Genomic DNA, 15,598 nt, shown 5'->3' with positions numbered 1-15,598 from the left:
TTCACTTGTCTTGTACAGTTTTGTGTCCCAATGCTGAGATATCAGCGATGAAATCTTGCACGACTTGCACGACAATTTTTGTTCACTTTCTTCCCTCTGAGAGGTGCCGTTATTGCCCTGGCAACAGAGAGGCTCGGGCTTTCGGACATAGATCTAAAATTTCTAAACATGACATCAGTTTCACCATCAGTTTCACCATCATTTATCACTACAGCTTTGTATTTAATTTACAAATAAGGCTTCTGTATTTCTAACTGAAATGTTGAACGATAGATCGTTTGTTTAGTCCGTGTCTTGTTCTATATTATCAGTGTCCAGAAAGGCAGCCGGTTCAGTGTTATTCGGCCCAGAAAGGGCTTGGTCTCTTTGGGTAAATTGACTGCAGACTAATTCTAAATTAAACGTTCCTCATACACAACTCAGAATGGTACAATTTTCTGCTTTGAGAATAAAAGGAAATGTGAATCCTTCCAGCAGTTTAATTGACTTTAGGTTCCAGTTGCCACTGAAAGCAAAGCAACGTCAGTGGTGTTTGAGGTGAGAAACTGCTGAATTCAAACTGCATTTAATGAGCGGGTCAAGGCAGTTAAAAACACAAAAACACACTCACAACTTCATACAAACCCTCAGGAAGTTGCTGCATTTGGAGATTTTATGTGATTGTCCATCTGACCAAAGAGTGCAACTCAAAATCCTCCGAAATGGGAAAATAAGAAAAGAAATACCACCATTACATACCTCGATTGGCTCTCAAGACTTTTAATGTTATGTCACGACTTTTATTCTCAACACAATCCCACTGCCCTCTTACTGACCTCATAACTTTAGAATGAATTTGTGAAAACCTTTTTTTTGTAATCACATCTCATCTTGAATTAGTTGGTGGAAATTTGGACTCTTTTGTTCACATTTTTGACATAACTGTTACTTTTGAGTTGAGTTTGTTCTCAAAATTGTGCATAATTATCGAACATTTGGACTTTTGTCAAAGTGGATGTTTTCTGAATGTAATAATGTCACCCGTCTTATGTCCTTTCAGTCTTATTAGTTTTTTCTCTCCTTTTGCTGCACTGCCATTTTTTGCTGAGATCAAAATCCAAACATTTCATCTCATTATCTTGACTTTTCATTTCATATTTTGGACTCTTTTTCTTGACGTTCAATCAGAATTTTCATTTTTTTGCCCCCCGTTAACATATAAATGTCTGAACTTCTTTCCCACTGGCTTTGCTCCCTGTTGAAATGTCTTGTTTTTCCATGATAAAAGAATTCCTCCAGCAGCTCTTGTCTGGTTGTTCTAGATCTACGCGGTGTCTGCAGCTGAAGCCCAGTCATGTGACTCCAACTTGTCCAACTCACACTTCCGCTTCTGCGTGTAAAAAAAAGTTGTGTGAAATCGGTGAGAAGTTTAGCTCTGCAGAAACTTTCGCACTGAAATATCGACGCCTTTATGAATAGTTTGTAGCTCCGAAGAGAAGCAGGATACGTTTTGTTGCTTAGAAGCGGAGTCATGTCGACGGCAGCCCTGTACAACGACCAAGGAGGAGCGGAGGCTGCGGTGGAAGCGGGGCAGGAGACCACCCCGACCTCCTCTAGCTCCGGAGCAGCCTTTGGGCTTTTCAGCGCCGACTTTAAAAAGTAAGCGAACTCTGGACGTTTCCTGTTCGTTTGTGTAGAATTGGTGTAGTTATGCTGAAGTTCTGGCCTGTATTTCTGACCTAAAAAGAGGCCGGCATCAGCACAGCAGGCGGTGATGACGAATGTTCCGGAGCCACTCGCAGTCAGAGTTATCATTAGATACGTGTTAATCTGCTGCTTCGTTCTGGTAGCTGTGATAAAGCCACAGTTGAAGGACAGGGCCGCCTTTGAACGAACACGGGCCCCTGAGTAAAGTCATGCAAAGGCTCCCTGATCCCTCCAACTTCAAAGGGCCCCATGCTGAGACTCAACATCAATAAGTCACAACAGCAATAAGTGACACTAATGTCGTTTGTGGTCGTTGAACAACTTGTTCAGGGTTTTTTCACATGTTGCAGTGTCGACTTCTGTCATCTCTGCGGTTATTTAGCATCTGTTTTTGGCTTTTGAGTCCCGTTGTGGTCATTTTCATTCTCAGAGGGTCCATCTGTCTCTTTATGCAGATGATTTGTGACTCTTTGTAGTAGTTTTTGTGCACTTTTCTTCTTCATTTGGTTGATTTACTTCTGCTCGTCTGTTTGTGCTTCTGTAGTTGTTCTGTTATCTTTTTGTGTCCCCTTTTTGTATTCTTCTATGATCATTTTTGGTCTTGTGGTCAGTTTACATATCTTTCTAGTGTCTTTTTGGGCCTCCTTTGAAATGTTCTTCTTATTTTTGTTTATCTCTATTTTGCAACCATTTAAGCTAATTTTTTTTTATATGTGGGCTGTTTGTATCTCCACTGTCCTTTTTTGCTTCTTTCTGAGGTAGCTTTGTGTGTCTGCTGTTGTCTTGTGCCTGTTCAGTGCTCATCACTTTGTTTAATTGTGTATGAAATAGATTGTCTAGTGTGTTCAGCATGCAGGCAGATTGGACTGATGGCTGCAAAGCTTCACTAAGATTTTACTGTAGCATCTCTGCGGTGGAGCAATAACTGCTTCACCTGCTGCTGCGTATCTTCTCCAAACAGCTCCAGCCAGGTTGGTGTAATTGGATCATGCTGACAAGCTTGTAGCCTTGCAAGTGTCACGGTGACACTCACACATAAATAAAGGAATGTCGATAAAAGGTTCCCGACTGGAAAAACATTACATTATACAATCATCACTAATATCTTCCAAAATGCCATGTCAAGTTGTATTAAATCATCCTTTCTGTGTTTCAAACCAGAAAGCCAGTTGTTGTTGTTTGTTTTGAGTCTCAGTTCAGAAAGCTGCCACCAGAGGGCAGCAAATCCCCAGTTAAATCCTCCTTTGCTTTGCTACCAAGTTATTTGCTAATTTATCAATATTTATGCATATTAGCTGCTGTGGTTTAAAGTTCTACACACAGAGAAAGACCTGCGGGTGCAGACAAACTGCGATATTTGTCCAACCTGAGCTGCTCAGTGTTTCAGCTCAATCTTGCAGACTGATTCTCGAGTCTTTCGTTTTATAAGCATTCTTTCCAGTAAGCTGTCTCCTGCTTTCAAACTTCTGATGGGAGTTATTTTGAAGGTTTTCATTCGCCAAAGCGTTAACGTTGCATACTGCTCCAAGATAGAACCGTGACGCTTTCGCATGTGAGCAGTTGGAGGAGGCCAGGTCATATGTTTGACTACGTTTAGGCCACGCTGAGAGACCACGAAGAAAATTCATGGGCATGAATGACGGCTCTGTCTGAAATAATTCACAATGCTCAAGCCTGTCGTTCAAATACATTCTGTGCTGGTAGGATCATCTGTGTCTCATTGTGTCGTTAGGAAAAACCCAGCTTCATTGGTAGTGAAGGGATTTTGTTTCTTTATCTTAAACTTTTTTTTCTGAGTGTCTGCTGCGTTCGAGAGGAGCAGCGATGCTGCTGCTGTTGTGTTGTGCAGTTCTGAAGAGCTCTCGAGTCTGTCTCAGCTCAGTTTTAAGCCTCAGTGAAGCATGGAAGCATGTGACTAATTTATTATCTGGAACCATGTTTCTCTGTGGCCGCGTAGTTTGGTTGTATGAATTTTTTGAATGAAGTTTATTTGAGTCGCGTCACATATTTTTCAACCTTATTGTCATTTTTAGTGTGTTTGGTTGACATATTGTTCATAGGTTCCTTTAAATAAGGCATTCTTCATGCAGACAACAGTCAAAAAGGGTCATTTAAGTGACTTATGGATATTGCAGTAGCGATAAGTCATCCAAACCTCTTTTTTTTCCCCCATTCATGGTGGTAATATTGTAAAAACTTCCTGTTTGCATCATCACTATCCATGAAAAAGCCCATTTCTGTATTCACTCACGTTAACTATGTTTTTTCTGTCGTGTTGTCAGATCTTATCTCACATAATCTGTTTAAGATGTGAATCCAGTTACATTTTACATTTTTGTCATTCTACTTCAAACGCTGCACGATAACCTCTCCATATGCGTGTGTTTATTTATGAAAAACTACTGAACTTTCAGTCCCTGAAGTCAAAGGAAATGATTAAATCTTAGTGGACAAAGTTAATCATGAGGACAGAGATAACTGGATCCGGTGGTGAGATTGAATGGCTGATTGTGCAAAAACACCCCTAACATGAGGTTTTTATTTATATTTTAATAAGGCGCGTTGATTTAAACTTTAAGCTCTTTGATTCAGTTTAGAAAGAAGTGTGACTGAATCCCTCCATTCACTGGAGGAATGTGTGGCTGCAGACGCCTGTCTCATCCCCAGAAACAGGCCCATCACACAGAGTTAACCGGGTTAACCGAGGCTCATTGAGTTATTCTGCTGTCAGAATACCTCTCGCAGTTATAAGTTGGATCACGGGAACTGAGCAGTGATTCGGGACGAATAAAAACAGCCCATTAGTTGATCTTATGTGTTATTTATAACTCAAGCACGTGTAAATTCAGCTCCCTGTCACCTCTGGCTCTTTTTTTATGGCTGCAGATGGCTGATGGCCTGTTATGCACGAAAAAGTTTAAGAACAGGATTTTGATCTGGCGGAATAAAAGCGACCCCGTTTACAGGCCTTATTAATCCACCTCCTGCTGCCTTTGTTGGCAGTCTGTTCCAGCAAACTGTGCTTGATGACGAGGCTCACTGCCGCACGGAGGCACTAATCTCAACACTCTACTGTGTAATTACAGCTGACACTACAGTACAAATACGGCTGCAAAATGCAGTTTCTGTGAGATGTATCAGTTTTGCATCTTTAAAATCGGATTATTCTCTTATTCTAAGCTGGAAAGTGGAGAAAGAAAAACCACAAAAAAAAAAAGAACTGAAATAACAAGGAAACGCACACCTGAAACACCGAGAAGCTTAATTAACGAGCGTGTTTTTCCACACGTAATGAAACATGGCGTTAAAAAAGACGGCTACACACGAGCTATTTGTGCTGAATATTAATTAGGAAACTGCCATGGGTATTTTATTTTATAATCAGTCTTGGATGTGATTGGAAAAAGGATTTGGAAAGCTCATAATCAGCCAACCAGATGTTGCACTTATTTCTTGTTTAGTTTTTGAGTTGGCGTGTTCAGTTTAATGAGGAAGAGAAAACCTGAATGGTTCTAAAGGGGGGAGTGCTTCCTCCAGATCAGGGGGGAGTCTCTGCCTCCAGGGACGGAGCTGAAGTATCAAGAGTGATGGTGAGCTGGCGTGAGAGATGGACAGACGGATCGGGGCTTCGTCAGCAGTAATGAGGGCGCTGAGCTTTCGGTTTACTGGCCTTTCTTTTTGCTCCTTGATCCCACGATCTGGGCAGTGACCGATAGTATGAGGTCGCCCGTGGCTGAAATAAGTTTCCTTCCGAGAGTGGCTGAGCTCGGAGTGGAGCCGCTGCTGAGGGGGTTCTCCTGGTTAGGATGCCCCCTGGTCGCCTCACTTTGGAGGCTTTTTGGGCTCGTCCAGCTGGGAGGAGGAACACGCTGGAGGGATTGTATATCCCCTCTGGGCGGGTTTCCCTCCTGAACCGGCTGCCTTTCTGAGCCGACCTCAGAAAATCAGAAGAAAATGGATGGATGTAAAAACATGAATTATTTTTGATGCTGCTGCTGGTAGAAATGATAAACTTAAACTTCCATTTGAGCACTTAATTGAATTAGTTGTTCGAGTTGTTCAGTTTTCAGAAGGTGGGCTTCATTGTCTTCGTCAGCTGTGAATAAAAGCATGCTTGGTGACTCCTTTGCTGCTGGAGTATTTAAAATCTTGCAGAGTAAAGCTGACTGAAATGTTCCTCAGAAGTGGGAACTCGTATCTCAGAATGGCACAATCTTTGACTTTGAAATCGGACTTCTTGCACCAATCCAATTGATTTTTTTGTTTCCATTGAATGCAACACAACGACGGTGGTGATTAAACTGAGAGACTGGGGTCAGTTCCACAAACAAAGCAACAAATCAGAAAACTGAACCTTAATTTAATGAGCCGTTTAAAGGCACTTTCGCACGAAAACGTCTGAGAGAGTCGCTGCTTTCACAGTCCTCCTGCTGGCTTCTACACACCCTCTGACTGCAAGTCAGAAACACCCGAAACGGCAAAATAACGAGGAAAGAAACAAACGAGGGAAATGCCTCCTACACACACGTCCACTGGCTTGAAAGACATGACAGAGAGAGATTAGTTGGTATGACTCTATAAGGTATTTGTTGTCATTGTAACCAGAAAAATAAAAGGAAATCAATGGTGTGAAAAAGTGTTTGCCTCCTTCCTGATTATTTTTTTTGTCACACTTAATTGTTTCAGATCAAACAAATTTAAATATCAGTCAAAGACAACACAATTAAACACAAAATGCAGTGTTTAAATAATTCATTATTATGGGAGAAAAAAATCCAAACCTACATGGCCCTGTGTAAAAAAAACAAACAAAAAAAACTTAACTGTGATTTATCCAGGCCTGATTACTGCCACAGCTGTTCTCAATCAAGAAATCACTTGAATAAGACCTGCCTGACAAAGTGAAGAGGACCAAAAGATCCTCAAAAGCTAGACATCATACCGAGATCTAAAGAAATTCGGGAACAAGTGAGAAAGAAACTAATTGAGATCTATCAGTCTGGAAAAGGTTATAAAGCCATTTCTAAAGCTTTGGGACTCCAGCGAAACACAGTCAGAGCCATTATCCACAAATGGTGAAAACATGGAACAGTGGCGAACCTTCCCAGGAGTGGCCGGCCGACCAAAATTACCCCAAGAGCGTGTGTCCCATTACCTCTGGTGTAAAAGTACCACCGCATTTCAAAAAAAGAACATAACAACAGTAAAATATGGTGGTGGGAGTGTGATGGTCTGGGGCTGTTTTGCTGCTTCAGGACCTGGAAGACTTACAACAATTCTGCAAAGATGAGTGAGCCAAAATCCCTCCACAGCGCTGTCAAAGACTCATTGCAAGTTATCGCAGACACTTAATTGCATTTGTTGTGGCTAAGGGTGGCCCAACCAGTTATTAGGTTTAGGGGGCAAACACTTTTAACAGACTGTTAGTTCGCAATTAACTGGCTAAATTTGGTGAAATAAATAAAGTGAGCAACTTGACGTGCAACCAAAGGTGTTGCATTTCTTAAATACCAATAAGAGAAAGAACCATTTAAATCACGGGGCCAACGGAACCATTAGGAAGCAGTATAAAGTATAAAGGGAACAGCAGCATTTTGGGCTGGTCGTGACACTTAAAGAAACAGCAGCACTGATTGCAATCAATGTTGCCTTATTTCTTTAGGCCTTTATAATGGCAGTTTGGAGCAATTCATCGGTTGACTCTGGATGTTGAAAAATAGTCTGGATAGTGTGCCTTTTAATGAGTGTCATTTGTCCATAAGGCCAAGTCTTCATGTGAGGATAGTTTGATTTGATTCAGCTCTGTTTTATTATATTGTCTGTTATCTTATATCCAGGCCTGCTTTTATGCCGATGAATAATTCATATCGACGTGACTTTGCCTTAGGCTACATTGTGGGTTAGAAAATGGTTCATAACTGCTAAATTTCTTGTTCTTAGACATAAATATGAGCTGTCCGTCGGCCATACGGAGGACGCACTTTGTCATGAGAAACAGGTTTGCTCCATAAATGGTCATTTTTTTTGTTAGTTCTGGTGAAATCCTCCCTTTTTCTATATTCTACTACAAAATACCCACATGGGTGACATCATGTTTTGAAGCCGACCAAAGTTTTTGAGGCATTGGGTTAGTTATGTAGTCTTGAGGAAGGTGTAGTAGGCAAATTTCTCCCCTCGGTTGCACTCTTCAAGGGTATTTCCTGGCATTCATTCTGGTTCTGTTATCTTTGATGTAGGCCTGTCCCGTTGGCCTTGACGGCCAAACTTGGCAGGGTATGTGCTCTCAGTTGTGTCTGGCTAAAGTGGATTATTGTACAGTGGTGGTGTTGAAAGGTGGCTCAGTGTTTACCCACCAGAGTAGTTAAGGCCCTCCTTTTTCCCCTAGAGGGAAGTGACTACAGGGAAGGAGCCACATTTAGAGCCAGCAGGCAGGTGAGGTCGCCAGCTTTCCACTGGAAAGTCTGCATGTGTAAGAAGAGAGGAGGAACAGTTGAAGGACAGCTGACCAGCTGAAGGAAAGGAGGTCTTACCCTCAGGCACAAGGATGACTTGCCATTGGTGAGATGACGGGGCATCTTGTGACTTTTTTTTGCACAACAGAAGAGGAAGGGAGAAGTGAGTGACAGACACAAAGTTAGTGTAGCCTGTGCTGTTTTCCCTCAGTTCCCGGCGTTGACAGCCATGAACGAGACAAGAAGACAGCTGTAAATAAAGCCAGGAGAAAGAAAAACCGAGCACACAGCCTCAAGGAAGCAATTACCCGAGCCCTCGATCAGCCCTCAGTCTGTGGATTTCCAGTCAGCTGTAGCTGTGGACTCGCTGAGAGGACTGCGGTGGAAGAGAGCCGGCATGGACGGCGGCTTTTCCTCTTTGCGCTCGGAGGCGGTGGGAGCCATGAGGACGGTGCTGGTGTCTGCTGAGAACTTACAGCTCACTCTGAAGCCTGAGCTCAGTCAGGAAGAGCAGGCCCTCACACACACCCACAATAAGCCAAAGGAGACGCAAAAAGCTGGGTACTGCAGTAAGACACCCCCCCCCCCATAACACCTATCCACACACGTGCTTCTTTTTAACAAAACATGTGGTTCAGTTATGGGTTTCTTACAGTGTTTAGTGTAAAGTTTTGAATGCTTTTCAAAAGAAATCGGTGGAAAATATGTTTGAAATAGATAAAAATAGAAAGCTAGCTGTCTTTGAAGCTTTGTCAGGCTGTTCAGTCAGAAGTGTGATTAAAAGTGGAGAAATCTCATTAAAGAATTGACTTATCGATGTCTAGCAGGCATAACCTCCTTGTTTAAGTGTGTTTGCATTGAAACATTTGCTAATTAGCACTAAATTCAAAGTAAAACTAATGTTGGTGGCTAGTTCTCATTCATAAGTTCCCAGTTCAGCTTGACTTCTGCTTGACTTCCGATTTAGCTGTAAATCTGAGAAGGAAATCGGATTTATAATGGCAATTTTGCTCTGATTTTTTTTTTAAAAGATTTTTTTAGTGTGTCCACCAGAAAAAGCCCAGTTTGGACAAGCTGAAGGGGGGTTATATCACCACCTATCAGACATACTAAAGTCAATAAATCTGTCCCTCTACCTGTGGTTATTAGCACAAGAAGAGTATTCCATGTAAACGCTGTTGTTTGCTTGAGCTTGTTTAACCTAACTGCATGGAAATATACTGACTTATGAGTATGTGGTGGATTTGTGCTGATGCCATGTGTCCGACTGGCTGATACCAGACGGAGTTATTCTTTTGGCTCTGTGCGACACACGTCAAGATTATTACATTAAAATGTGCCATTAATTAAGATTCAGCATGATCTGGAGAAGTTAAAGAGGTCACAAAGCTACATCGAGTACGTTTAAGCCCTTGTTTTGGTGTTAGATTGAAAATTAGGGATCTTTTAAGTTGTATCAAATCATCCCGAGGGAACATCTGTGTGAAATGAGATAGTTGTGTCACAGTAGAAGTAAACTTCATGGGCTCAGATCTGAAGGTGGTGCCCCATTTTCACGGCGCTGCATCTGATAGTTGACGGATTTCAATAATCTGACCATTTATTGGTTTAAAGAAACATGCATGGGTTGCATTGTTGTGTAACTTGTTTTCTGTGAGCTCGACCTCTGCATGGAACAAACAAACTGCTGTGTGGCTTCCCAACAACGCCGTGTGTTAGCATTAGCTGCGGAATGCGCGTTGTCATGGCGTTTGCGATGAGCCGTCGAAACGGGTAAAGACGGCGTTGTTGCTGTTTGCCTGGCTGCCCCGTCACTGTGCAGCGTGTAACCGTCGCATGTGGGGAGCTCACACAGGTGTCGAATACACAGAGTTTTCACAGCACCTTTGGTCAAACTCCAACTTTGAAACTGATTAGTCGAGTGGCCTCTGCACCTCATGCCCTGCCCGCTCTGGAATAAGACTGAAATTTAATTCTGTCCTCAGGAATGAAGACCTGAAAGAGATGCTGGAGAGCAACAAGGAGTCGCTGAAACTGGATGCCATGAAGAGGGTTGTTGGGGTGAGTGTGTCATGGGAAAACGCACACACTCTATTGTCAAATGCACATCTGGGCTGAACGGCTTCAGCTATAAAGATTCAGCCAGTGTTTGATTTCTTTCTGTGTGTGTGTTTCAGCTCATTGCCAAAGGGAAGAATTCATCCGAGCTGTTTCCTGCTGTTGTGAAGAATGTTGCGAGTAAGAACATTGAGGTATGAGAGTCTTACCGCAGCTATGATTCATTTCATTACTGCGTGACACAGCACGTGGGTTTACTTAAGCATGACGTCAGAGGGAACTTCCTGCCGCAGATCCGTAGCTGGATCATGTGGCTGTGCTTCATCCAGGAGTGTTTTCTGCATAATTTCTATTTATGTGCTTGGAACATTTATTTCAGTGGTGACTTGATACAAATTAAACTTTAGGAAATCAAATGATTCCAGCAGAATGATCATAATGACCACAAATGAACACGAGGTGAGAACCTGCACAGCTGCTCTATAAATATTCAAACTCTATGTTTGCATTTGGGCAAAGTTGCACTCACTTCTGTGACGTGAAGTACAAAACCAAAAAGCTTTTTTCTTCTGTCTAATTGGGATCTAAAATGTCATATATGTGACAAACCTGGATGTGACGCGATCCAAAAGTTGATTCATGCATGTAATACTCACAAAAAAGTGTTTGATGCTACATCTGCGGAGGGATCCAACAACTTCTTTTTATTATTATTATTATTCTTTAAACTTCTTTTCAAGAGGTTCCTGTCAACGCTCTGCTGTTAAAGGCACTGATCCTCTGTCATTTTAAAATCATCAATACGATTTCAGTTTGTCTCTTCCTTCTTATAGGAGGTGAAACTAGTAAGACAGCATTATTTGGCCAGTGTGGCTTTAAAAAAATATGGAACTGGGGTATTATTATAGCAATAAATGAATAAATAAAAAGATACACCGATGAATAAGTAAGTATAGTAATAGATTGTTAACAATTGTAATGAATAAGTAAATACAGAGGAAGACAAAACCCTCAAATGGCCTAATTAGAATATACTAATCAGACTGTAGCCCAGACTCTCACTATATGATTCATAATGGTTCTTGTGTGCGTCTGGAATTCACTGTTGGTGTGATGAGGATGGTCCAGTCGTCACTTAGATATCTCAGTGCATACGGCTGCCAGTCCACAGGGTTCAGGTGCATGTGAATTTTAGGGATCTCCTTTCACAAAACCCAACAACATTGTTCTTTACATTTAGCAGGGTAAAGCTCTATGTTTTATACTCACTTAAATGAAGACTACACCATCTGCTGAGACATGCAACCGGCAAAAGGAGGCAAATTGTGTCAGAGCTCTACATTTTTCACTTGTTTCTGTACATCAGAGTGACGTGGGCCCCTGAACTAAAATGCTTCACAACTCTTCTGTTTGTAATTTTAGTCGATTCATTGCTGACATATCTGAAGCTCGCTTCATCCCTCATGAATCAATAGCAGCAACTTTCTTGCTGCTAATCACGAATTGGTGCAGCTGCATAAAGGCGCCGTCTTAAACTCTGTGCCTGCATAATCGCTCGGCTAAATCCAGCAGTGTGAGCCACACCAGACTCCCGCACAACCTATTCCAGCGAATGACCGAGCTCTAAGCAGCTGCTCGAGAAGGGCCTCCATGCCCAGAACCTGTGAATATTGATTAGCAGCAGCAGAATAATCAGATAGCGTGATGGGCAGCATGTGAGCGGGCTGCTGTGTACGAGGCATGCAGCCGAAGCGGCTCGTGGCAGGGTTGGGGAGCAGGTGGGTGCGTGTAATTGGGAGGAGACAGTCCACAGTCACATCTTCTCTCTTCTACCTCACACTCACCAGCTGCTAAGGTAGTGTGAGGTCTTCTTGCTCTGTCCTTTCTCTCCTCTCTTTCCTCGGCTCTCCCTCTCTTGACTCTCCGACAGCGTATCTCGCAAAAAATGGCCTCCTCCTCGCTGCCGTCCTCCTCCCCTCTCTCCCCGTCACCGTGAGGGCCCATTGATCCCCTCTAATTAGTGCACAAGCATAACAGCACAAGTGCCTGCAGCTTATTGACAGCGTTGCGTGATTTGATATCAGCGCTCTTTATTTTCTTTAATCATTTCTCCACTCGAGTTTAACGCCACATACTTTACTCCACGTGTGTGTGTGTGTGTGTGTGTGTGTTTTCCTAATTTGTGTACGTGTTTGAGCACATTTTTGAGTTTCGAGAGAAGTTATAAAAAGAACACAAAAATCCCATTTAATGTTGGGCAAGTTTCTCCTGTACTCCCCTTAATTGCCTCACGAGCACTTTAAGACGAAGTAAGCCGTGTGATTTGTGGTCATAGAAACCAGATCCTTGAGGGCAGATGGGTTGTGTCTCCTTTTTATAGTGAGTAATGCCGTTAATTCCAGCAGTAATCACCAAAACGATGATTGAGAACTGTGGCGCACTGCTGCGGGTCAATACGTGCTGAATTAGAAAGCATGGCGCTGATTACTGGCTAAAGCTCTCGGTGATTGTACCTAAAAGGTAACCTTACTCCTGACCTCGAGCTTAAATCAGCACATTTATGAAGTTATTAATAATTCCTCAAGCAAATCATCATTTTTCATAACCTCTTCCCACCCCGTTTCATTACCTGTAAATCCACAGCCTCATCGGCAGAAATCAGCCGTTTATTCGGATCTTTTTCTGAATAGCAGGTGGGAATCAGCGGAGCAGCAACCCCTGACCGCCAGTTAAACTTGTCAGGACGGAGGACAAATATTGTCTCAGGCTCTCCTGTGAAGTGTGCAAGACTAAACTAAAGATGGGAGGGGGGGGGCAAACAATGGTAGATTTGAAAGAAGGAAAAATAAAAAAGCATGTTTGCCCTCCTCTGCTTGAAACAACAATGGGCTGAGTGTGCAGCGTGTGAAGTGAAGACGGACATTTCTTCCCACCCCTTTAAATAATAAACTCAGATTTCCCAACATAAAAGAACTTAAGGCAAACACCGCTTCTGTCTTGTAGTTTTGTTCATTGTCTTTAATCTTTTTAGAGGATGCAACAACAAAACAGCCAGCGTGTCCTTTCACAAAGCGTCGGAACACAACTTGTTTGGGGGTTATTGGCACAGGTGCTGTATAAAGTTTCCCTTTTTCCAGCTGTTTCATTGTACTGCTGTTGGTTGTTGCCTGCAGCTCAAGAAGCTGGTGTATGTGTACCTGGTGAGGTATGCAGAGGAGCAGCAGGACTTGGCTTTGCTATCAATCAGCACCTTCCAACGGGCCCTAAAGGTAGCATTAGTTAATTATTAATCCTTTTTCCTCTGTTGTTTAGATGTAACATGATATCTGCATGCATTGAAACGACAGATTCTGCACTCATTGTTATGAGAAAATGTAATTTTCTAAATCTGACACTTGATTTCTGCGGCAGGATCCAAACCAGTTCATCCGGGCCAGTGCTCTGAGAGTTCTGTCCAGCATCCGTGTCTCCATTATTGTCCCCATTATGATGCTGGCCATCAAGGAGGCTGCAGCTGACCTGTCCCCATATGTTAGGAAGACCTCTGCACATGCCATCCAAAAGCTCTACAGGTAACCGTTCATCACACACCAGCGGATGAAAGCGCTGCACATTGGGGCTGCACCGGTTCTTTGAAATGTCTCATTTCTGACACCAATGCAGTAAATGTTGGGTAATGTTGATACAAGGGCTTTTACCCCTGCGGTTATTTTGCTCTTATCAGTAGGGTGTTTCTTACATTGTTTCAGAGAGTGAAGAAACACTTAAAGAATGAACAAAGTAGTAAAAGTAAACATGAACAGAACAGTTGAATGTTGGTGCTAGTTCTCTACAGGAGTTTATGGTACTGTATGAGCAAAAGACTTCCCTTACTGATTGACCTAATAGTTTAAAAACCTGGAAGATAATTACTGCTTTATTTTCTAGACTTTTTATTCTCCAATCTAAAACCATTAGATTGCATGGAAAATTAGTTGAATAAATCCAAACATTCTTACATTTTCACAGTCCTCATGAGCCACGACACCATTACCCCCCCCCCCCCCCCCCACTATCTTCTTTTATTATTGTAAAAAAATAGCATCCTTTCAGTATAGCAAAAATATTCTGGTTTGTCATCCAAGTCATCATCAAATGCAGGAGAGATTTCCAGGAGCAGGTGTGAGGGGCAGCAGTTGGGATGCAGCTCCTTTAAAGGCTCAGAAATAAACTTTAAATCTTAAATACATCAAATCTGGACACAGTTCTAGTTACAGACCGGTACAATGTCAGTTTTAGGCCAACGTAATGTGCGGTGCGCCTCATCTGTGTAAAGCTTTTTAATATGAGGGGCGTTGCAAAACTCCTGAGACACAAAACTAACTTTATTCTTAGCATTTTTGTCACTTGTTTTAACAACAGTCAGTCAGACAAAGATTAAAAAACTAATTTCATTTGAAAACCTTTAATCAGCAGATGTTTGGGAGGTTTTGAGCAATAATGTTTGAATTGTTCAAAGAGTTGTTGATGTTTATTTTTTTTAGTTCCTGACTCATACATGTGCACATTTTGGTACCCTTCTGATAATAACAGATCCACATCATAATGCATCACAGTGTACACGTGTGAAAATGCCCAACTATGAGACTCATATGATCAGAATTATATTATTATATTATATCATCGTCAGAATCCTCTTGAAAACACCTGGTTAGTGACAGAATTTTCACCTTTTCACAGTGGATTCCATTATTCGATTTTCTGTTAACTTAGTAAATCATATAGTTAACGAGCTCCATCTTGTTGGGCCTTTGTTTCCTGCTGGCCTTGTTTATTTTCTTATCCACGAGGCTGGATTCTTTTACCATAAACAGCTGTTATTCTTTTTTTGACTTGCATGATTTACTATCCGCTAGTTATTCCCAATTAATTGTCAGCTAAGATTTTATAATTGTGATAATGGAGACAGCTGTACCTCAGAAAAACCTGTTATGGTTTGTTATAAAGGGAAGAAGTGACTCCTCGACTGATTCAGAGAGGGGCTCATTAGAAAATAAATCCTCCTCGAAGACCGTTGATCTCATTTGCTATAGACACAGATGTTTAATATTCTGAACGCACAGGTTTGGACATGATTTAATTTGTTTGTCTCTGTGTGAATAATTAGCATTCAATAACTGACAATTTGATTCGGTGCTCGTTGTCGTTGGTCTTCAGCTTGGATCCAGAGCAGAAGGAGCAGCTGATCGAAGTGATCGAGAAACTATTGAAAGACAAAAGCACAGTAAGTACACAGTAAGCACTGCCTGCCTTTGAACACGCTTCCCACGGAGGAGAAAGCAGACCACTGGAGGGCGCCCCAGTCAAGCAATTCTCCCTCCAGCCCTTTATCACACAGCTCATTCGGCAATGCCATGGTTTGT

At 42.1% G+C, this 15,598-nt stretch overlaps 1 protein-coding gene across 2 annotated transcripts in view; it reads left to right on the top strand.

Annotated features, from left to right (window-relative positions):
- Positions 1-1,335: 1,335 nt before the first annotated feature.
- Positions 1,336-15,598, top strand: part of ap3b1a (adaptor related protein complex 3 subunit beta 1a) — a 67,605-nt gene continuing 53,342 nt past the window's right edge. Inside the window, exons 1-6 of one of the 2 annotated variants that reach the window (XM_072372489.1) lie at positions 1,336-1,638; positions 10,124-10,199; positions 10,316-10,390; positions 13,370-13,465; positions 13,608-13,768; positions 15,393-15,459. In XM_072372489.1, coding sequence (XP_072228590.1) covers positions 1,511-1,638; positions 10,124-10,199; positions 10,316-10,390; positions 13,370-13,465; positions 13,608-13,768; positions 15,393-15,459 — 603 coding nt within the window. In that variant the 5' untranslated portion in view covers positions 1,336-1,510. Of the gene's footprint in view, positions 1,639-8,478; positions 8,700-10,123; positions 10,200-10,315; positions 10,391-13,369; positions 13,466-13,607; positions 13,769-15,392; positions 15,460-15,598 lie in introns of those variants that run through there. The other variant, XM_072372488.1, reaches the window with a different exon arrangement.

This window comes from Leuresthes tenuis, unplaced genomic scaffold, assembly GCF_036924035.1.
Source record: "Leuresthes tenuis unplaced genomic scaffold, fLeuTen1.0.hap1 SCAF_19, whole genome shotgun sequence".
Lineage (NCBI taxonomy): Eukaryota > Metazoa > Chordata > Actinopteri > Atheriniformes > Atherinopsidae > Leuresthes > Leuresthes tenuis.
This window is presented reverse-complemented; position numbering and strand designations above follow the sequence as displayed.